Source organism: Macaca mulatta, chromosome 9, assembly GCF_049350105.2.
Source record: "Macaca mulatta isolate MMU2019108-1 chromosome 9, T2T-MMU8v2.0, whole genome shotgun sequence".
Lineage (NCBI taxonomy): Eukaryota > Metazoa > Chordata > Mammalia > Primates > Cercopithecidae > Macaca > Macaca mulatta.
Genome location: NC_133414.1, coordinates 68,056,878 through 68,064,797, shown reverse-complemented (window position 1 = coordinate 68,064,797; position 7,920 = coordinate 68,056,878). Strand labels below are relative to the sequence as shown.

Here is a 7,920-nt window from a genome sequence, read left to right as displayed (position 1 = left end):
ATGAAATCACATCAGCTCGTTCTGAATGCAGCGTAATAAGCCGCCTTTCTTAGGAATAATGAAGCTTGAGACAAAGATGTTTTTTCTCACTTACAGGAAAGCATTTCAGAGAGCTGGCATCACATCCCTTCTCTACTAGAAGTTCCTTTACACTGACCCGATCCAGGAGTGGTGAGAAGCATGTAAATTGTCAAATGAAATCCTGCTTGTGGTTTGGAAGGAGGAGAAAATAATATGAACCCACCAGCTTTGTTTCTAACCATGCTGAGAAGCTGTTTTTTTAAAACCCTTTCCAAAGCACTGGGTCCTCTGAGGGTGCTTGATCAGTGAATTGTCAAGGTAAATTTCCATCTACCAGTTCTCCAGTTTTAGCTCCAATAAGATGATTCCAAAAGAATAGAATTGCACAGTGAAGCAATCTAAGAAAAATATATCTACCAAAGTTCGGGGAAAATGCCAGGCATGACATGGATAGACAGGCAAAAACTAAGGCCGGGCATGATGGCTCACGCCTGTAATCCTAGCACTTTGGGAGGCCGAGGCAGCTGGATCATGAGGTCAAAAGATTGAGACCATCCTGGCCAACATGGTGAAACCCCATCTCTACTAAAAATACAAAAGTTAGCAGGGAGTGGTGGCGCATGCCTGTAGTCGCAGCTACTCAGGAGGCTGAGGCAGGAGAATCACCTGAACCCAGGAGGCAGGTTGCAGCGAGCCAAGATCGCATCACTGCACTCCAGTCTGGTGACAAGAGAGAGACTCTGCCTAAAAAATAAGAAAGGCAAAAACTATTGGCAAGGAGACCAAAAACTAGATAGACAAAGAGCAATGGCAACTTTGAATGTCAAGAATAACGTACCCATATTGGTACCCTAAAGTACAGGCAGTTTGAATGCAATGCGAAAAGAATTACATAAACATCTATCACATAGACATCTTTTACCACTGACTTTCCAGCTCATTTTTGACTAATGCTGCTCTCCTCTACACTCACCCAACATTCAACCTGGGCTCTATCTTCGTGCCTTCTGACAAATGCTTAAATTGTCTGCTGCTGCCACAGCCCAATTAACCTATCTCCTTGATTTAATATTCCTGAGGCTTGTGTCCCAATCCAATGAGGCTCATTCAAACACTAAGAGGCCCAGATTGAGCTCTCCAGGATTCTCTTTTGTGTCCCCTCTCACCATAGAGTCATGCAGTGCATAAGGACGGTCCAGTCAATGATGGATCACACATATAGTGGTGGTTCCCTAAGATTATAATGTCATAGTTTGACTATACCTTTTCTATGCTTAGCTATGTTTATATACACAAATACCATTGTGTTACAATTGCCTGCAATATTCAATATAGTAACATACTCTACAGGTATAACCTAGGAGCAACAGACCACACCCCATAGCCTAGGTGTGTAGATGGCTATACCATAGAGTTTTCTCTAAGTATACACTACAATGTCACACAATAACAAAATCTCCTAATGACACATTTCTTAGAACATATCCTTGTTGTTAAGTGATACATATCTGTACTTGAACGCTGTACTTGCGTTCCTCCCCCACTGAACTCAAGCACAACTTCTGCTAAAGGTACCCTCTTCACAGAAATTCTCCCTGGGCTGGGCACAGTGACTCACACTTGTAATCCTAGCACTCTGGGAGGCTGAGTTTGGCAGATCACCTGAGGTCAGGAGTTTGAGACCAGCCTGACCAACATGGTGAAACCCTGTCTCTCCTAAAAATACAAAAACTACCCAGGCGTGGTGGTGGGCATCTGTAATCCCAGCTACTTGGGAGGCTGAGGCAGGAGAATCACTTGAGCCTGGGAGGCGAGGTTGCAGAGAGCCGAGATCATGCCACTGCACTCCAGCCTGGGCAACAGAGCAAGACGTTGTCTCAAAAAAAATTCTCCCCCAATCTACATTTTGTTGTGCTACCTATCCAGTTCATAGTTAACCTATTTTGAAATTTGGGTATTGTTTTCTGGCAACTCCCACTAAAAATTCACATCTATTTTTTTCCTTAGTCCCTTATTAAAAACTTCTAATTCCACATCCTGTTATACAGTAGTCAGCATTTTCTAATTTATGATAGTGCAATTTGGTAACATTCCAAATACCTTAAGTCTTTGAAGATTGTTACAATCATCTTTTTTGTGACTTCCATATGGTTAGAACTGGAATTCTTCACTTTCCACTTTCAGATTTTGCTCTGTATACTTTTTGTATTTTATTATTCATTTATTTATGATATTGGTTTTAATGCAGAAATGCTTGGGAGTCAAGCTGTTATGAATAATGTGATCCACGTGGGGATTTTCCAGATTTTTGGATTTTTGGTCCTACACATACAGCATCAAGAACCCCCAAGAAATAAGATTACTGGTTGAGACTTGTGAAGAAAACAATCAACTTTTATTTTACAAAGGCCACCATGATTACTAAAAAAATGTGTATCATTATAATCACAGTAGTGGACTAGACCAAGGGAGAAAAAGGACATATGCAGTCATATGGAAGGTTAGCCTTATTCATGCTTTGCAAAATGTTTACTCTGTGAAATGTGTTCGGGAACCACATTGCCTCTAGACATGATTCCAGTAAACATCATGAAGAATATTAGGATTTTGCAGGCCAGACTGGCTTCAAAAGTGAGTACACTAGCCAGGGAACCCACAGGGAATAAAAGAGCACTCTGGTGTCATGTTGCTAGGAGAGTCAAGTTCTCATGGCCTTGTGGGGATGGGAAACAGATTGAGGATCTTGGATTGGAGAAGAGATGTCCTTTGTAATTACACTAACTAGGCATGTTCTTGGTGGTCCAAACCTGTACTTTTCATTTTTTGATAGACTATAAAATTTATCTACTGTGTTTGTTCATCGTTAGTCTAAAATATAAGCTCCATGAAGGTAGGAGCCTTACCTGTGTTCTCTGTTATATTCTCTGTGCCTAGTACCTAATTTGTAAAAGGTTTCTATAAAGAATGAGCTAAGGAGAAAGAGTGAATGTATGGGAAGGCCGACTTTTGTCTCAACACAAAGACTTTTCTAATTATGTACACTGACAGGCTGGGTGGTCTTCCCCAGGAAGTGCCTTTCTCCAGAGAGCCGGAAGAAACCCAACAGCTGGGACATGTGATGAGATGACACATCAGAGGTGTTTGACCACTAAGGTCATTTACAGCCTTGTGGTTTCAAAAGATGAGCCTTTACCAAAGACTTTGCAATGGAGGAAGCCCTGGACAATCATACTGTGGAAAGTAAATGACTTGACAACTAATTGAACTTGGGAAATGGGGGGTAAGGAGTCAGAGACCGCACTGAGACTCTCAGCCTGGGGTTATTGGTGCCATTGAGGGGAAAACTGCATTTCAATAGAAATGCTGATTGGTGTCAAACTTTAGGCAATGATTAGAAATCCCAAGTTTAGTGTGTCCGTAGACCACGTAGGAGATATCTACAGGTAATTATAGTCAGGCAGATGGGAAGCTCAGGAGAGGCTGAGGCATGCCACATCCATTTGTTAGAATAATTATCTCCACAGGAAGATATCTGAGGATAAGGCTTAAATGGTACCATAGGTGAATAGCCCATTTAGCTATACAATTTCATATAATTACGTAGGATGTAGGCATTATACCTCCATTTCACAGTTGAGAAAACAGTGGCCCAGAGTGATTTTATTGCTTATAAGTGGCAGAGCTCTAACTTGAATCCCGATCGTAAGAGTCTGAGCCTGAAGCTGCTTCTTCAGCGTTCTGCTCCAGTGAGCTGTGAGTCACCAGAACGAGGCTCCTCCCTACCATGGGACTGGTGAACTGGCTGCTTATTAGCAGTGAGAATGTTCACCACTTGTCCTTGACACAACTGTGGACAGCCCCCTCCCCATTCTCACTTCCAGTGCCAGTGCTTACCACCTGCTACCAGGGAGCCTCACGATAAAATTGCAAGTTAATGATGGTTGCACCAGCCAAACATTCTTGGATAGGGTGGTACAACCTGTTCCCCAATACAAGGCTATCAAAGCAATGTTTTGATTTTTTTTTTCTCTCTCTCTCTAGTGATGATGTTCACTGTGAGAACAACCAATGGGTAGCTGAGTACGGTGGCTTGGGATCTGGGGCAAAATGAGCTCAACAGGGATACATGAATAAGCTGTTAAAGCCAAGTGGAAATGAGAAGTAGAGGGAATTTGGAGAGGCAGATGAAGAAGGCATTAGGGAGTACTGAGAGAACATGGAGTGAATGCTGTCAGACTGTGGCTTCAGGAAAGGGAACATTTGCCCGCATTTGCCCAGCTGCAGCATTATAGCATCCCTTCCTGTACACTGGATTTACTCTACCAGGCAGAAAAAATGGGAGAGACCACAGGAATCCTGGCAGTGGTGGGGGTGGGCAATGAACTAGCAGTGCTTTGGAAAAGTAATTTTCTGTCTTAAATAGCTGACAGTAGCACCTGCTATAATTCCGAAGAGTTTTGCAGGAAAGCTTTTATTTGCTACACAAGAAAGGCTGGGCAAGTAGATTCCTAGCTGGGAAGTAGAGTCCTAGCACCCACAGAAGGTAGAGACTGGGTCAGTTTTTACTTAAGAGGGCAGTGCTTTACATTGGAAAGCCAAAGGAATTTGGATTCAAATAATTTCTTTTTTTTCTTTTTTTTTTTTTTTTGCAATTTTTGGAACCATAATTCAGCACTACTAGATTAAGGCATGCTCCATCAAACTAAAAATCAAAAGCTTTCCTATGGGGAAAGTCTCAATGTTATAGCTGAAAGAGGTGACAGCCGCATTACTGCCATCAAAAATAATTTATTAACCGTGTGTGTGCAAAGTACTCTGGTAGGCACTAAACCCCAGGGGCTTCCTGTTTCAATGCATCCTCTGCTCTCTGCAGTCTCTTCAGTGTAACGTTTGGTTCTCCACCTGTGAATAAAATGGATACCTTGAAAACTTCATCTTTGTGGAGACTATCACAGGACAAGAGAATGCGGGCTCCATCATCCACATCAATCAGACAGTGCTGGGAAAATGTATTAGGAAGCTGCCTTTCTCAACCTTATATTCGGAAGCTGCCTTTCTCAACCTTATATTCTTAACGTTTGTAAATAAAAACCCCTCCTCTTCGGTTTCCACTTTAGGCCAGGAAATCTGGGGAGAGTTGCCAAGCCAGGTTTTGCACTATCAGCATATATCATGCTAACACCAGCTCTTTGCCCTTTGCCTCGGCAGGTTCCACGCAGCGCTGGAGAAATAGGTACACAGGTGCCTTCCCAGCCAAGGGAAGAAACCAGCAACGGAATTTCGGAGTCCAACCCCAAATCGTTTTACATTTACCTCTCACAAACACTTGCCTCTTAACGTGTGTACCTGTGCGTACATTTACACGTAAAGACAGTATTTTAAGGCAAGTTCACATAAATGGCTTGGAGATATCTGACAGGCCTGATTACACAAAGGTCTTCTGCACCACCTGCATCTCTCAGGAACTCAGGCAAAGGTGGCCTTCCATCTAGCCGCACCGCCATCCGGCAGGGGAGGGCACGGGCACCCTCCCACCAGCATCCGCCCCCGCCCCTCGCCCAGCAGCGTCAGTCTCTGACCCCACTGGATCCGTACAGGAGACGGGCTCACAATCGGTAGGGAGCTGCTTGTGCCAACCCCCGGCAAACGGGGGTTTGCTTGGATCATTTATTTATCTTGTGTGCATTAAGAAACCAGCATTAGGCGCTGGTGGGAGGCGCTACTCTGCCCGAATCCCAGCCCGCCGCGGCGGTTCTGCACACACACACGCACCCGCCTGGCAGCCAGAGCCCGCCTGGAGACGCCCTCGGCCCGGGGTCCGCGTCCCCGGGGACCCCCGACGCAGTCTCCCGCTTTCGTCCCCCACGCTCAACCGGGCAGGGCGCCGGGGCGTGATTTCCGATCCTCTGCCTGCTTGTCGAGTCCCTCGGAGGCGGGTCAGACCGCACCCGCCGCGGGCGCCCGGTGCGCCCCCAGCCCCTGGCTCGCGGCGGCTACAGCGGCGCCGTTCGCTGGAGTTTGACTCTCGGGCGGCGGCGGCAGCGGCGCGGAGCAGCGGACGGCTGGAGCGAGGGGAGCCAGACCGCTAGCCCTCCGCGCTGCGCTGGGATTGGTCTCTCCGGGAGAGTGCTGGCCGAGGGTTGGCTGCCGGCCGGCTGAAGAACAGGTGCACCTCACCGCCCGGGCTCGCCGAGCAGCCGCCGAGGATCGCGGCGGCCAGGCCGGCCCTCTGTGTCGGAATGCGGCTGGCTGGCAGCTGGCACCCCGCGACCGGCCGGCGGGGCCACTGAAGGCGGTGCGAGGCCCAGGCGCGGCGCGAACGGGCGCCCCAGGGAGCGGGTCGGGCGCGGTGCCCCGAGGATGCCGGCGCGGCTGGAGCGCACGCAGGCGGCGGGCAGCAGCAGCAGCAGCGGGTGCGGGGCCCCGGCGCGCAGGAGGCCGCTTGGCGGGCTGCAGACGCGCCCCGCCGCTCTCTGACCGACCGGAGGCGCCGGGGGCCCGTCTCGCCCCTCTTCCGCGCTCCTCACCGCCCCCTCCCCGGCCCCGTCCCCTCCCCCGCTCTTCTCCTCCCCGCCCGCCGCCCGCCTCTCGGGGGGAGGGGCGTGGGGGCAGGGAGCCGATTTGCATGCGGCCGCCGCGGCCGCTGCCTGCGCCCGAGCCCGCCGCCGCCGCCGGAGCCCGCGCCCGCGCCCGACCCGCGCGGCCCCATGCCTCTGGCGCGGCCCTCGGGGGGGCGAAGCTGAAGACCGGCTCCTAGGATGAGTGAAGGGGCGGCCGCTGCCTCGCCACCTGGTGCCGCTTCGGCAGCCGCCGCCTCGGCCGAGGAGGGCACCGCGGCGGCTGCGGCGGCGGCAGCGGCGGGCGGGGGCCCGGACGGCGGCGGCGAAGGGGCGGCCGAGCCCCCCCGGGAGTTACGCTGTAGCGACTGCATCGTGTGGAACCGGCAGCAGACGTGGCTGTGCGTGGTACCTCTGTTCATCGGCTTCATCGGCCTGGGGCTCAGCCTCATGCTTCTCAAATGGATCGTGGTGGGCTCCGTCAAGGAGTACGTGCCCACCGACCTAGTGGACTCCAAGGGGATGGGCCAGGACCCCTTCTTCCTCTCGAAGCCCAGCTCTTTCCCCAAGGCCATGGAGACCACCACCACTACCACCTCCACCACGTCCCCCGCCACCCCCTCCGCCGGGGGTGCCGCCTCCTCCAGGACGCCCAACCGGATTAGCACTCGCCTGACCACCATCACGCGGGCGCCCACTCGCTTCCCCGGGCACCGGGTGCCAATCCGGGCCAGCCCGCGCTCCACCACAGCACGGAACACTGCGGCCCCCTCGACGGTCCTGTCCACCACGGCCCCGTTCTTTAGTAGCAGCACGCCGGGCTCCCGACCCCCGGTGCCAGGAACCCCAAGTACCCAGGCAATGCCATCCTGGCCCACTGCGGCATACGCTACCTCCTCCTACCTTCACGATTCTACTCCCTCCTGGACCCTGTCTCCCTTTCAGGATGCTGCCTCCTCTTCTTCCTCTTCTTCCTCCTCCTCTACCACCACCACACCAGAAACTAGCACCAGCCCCAAATTTCGTAAGTAAACACTGTGTCTCAACTATGATTTACTACTGGGTTTCCTTTCTGCTCTCCTGCTTTTTCCCTCGCCGCCTGCCTTCTAGCAACCCCCCTCCCCCATCCCAGGTTTTGGGGCAGAGTGAGAGCTAATTAAAACTGGCCACCAGAAGGGAGGGTGCCAGCCTGCCCTGTTTCTGGGGGGTGGGGGCGTGTAGAAAGGGGAGGGAGATTGTCAGGCTCCACTGGCCCCACTTTTGCGGGTCCCAAATGAGAACAGATCTCCCAGCTCCTTTCAAAGGGTTAACGCGAGTGCGATCCCTCCTCTCTGCAGACCTG

The 7,920-nt window shown here is 51.0% G+C and overlaps 2 protein-coding genes across 8 annotated transcripts in view; one reads left to right on the top strand and one right to left on the bottom strand.

Moving 5' to 3' along the window:
* Positions 1-4,795: 4,795 nt before the first annotated feature.
* On the bottom strand, positions 4,796-6,772 carry LOC144331013 (uncharacterized). The gene is made up of 2 exons (XM_077945579.1): positions 5,794-6,772; positions 4,796-4,923 (listed from the first exon to the last, which is right to left on the bottom strand). The coding sequence occupies exon 1, from the start codon at positions 6,646-6,648 to the stop codon at positions 5,959-5,961; it is 690 nt and encodes a 229-aa protein (XP_077801705.1). The 5' UTR covers positions 6,649-6,772; the 3' UTR covers positions 4,796-4,923; positions 5,794-5,958.
* Positions 6,210-7,920, top strand: part of NRG3 (neuregulin 3) — a 1,118,695-nt gene continuing 1,116,984 nt past the window's right edge. For all 7 annotated transcript variants that reach the window (XM_015147120.3, XM_077945576.1, XM_015147119.3 and 4 more), the window contains exon 1: positions 6,210-7,602. In XM_015147120.3, coding sequence (XP_015002606.2) covers positions 6,780-7,602 — 823 coding nt within the window. In that variant the 5' untranslated portion in view covers positions 6,210-6,779. The remainder of the gene's footprint in view (positions 7,603-7,920) is intronic.

Bases quoted from the DNA above. Each gene is read 5' to 3' on its own strand.
- LOC144331013 (XM_077945579.1), bottom strand. From the start codon at position 6,648: ATGCAAATCGGCTCCCTGCCCCCACGCCCCTCCCCCCGAGAGGCGGGC.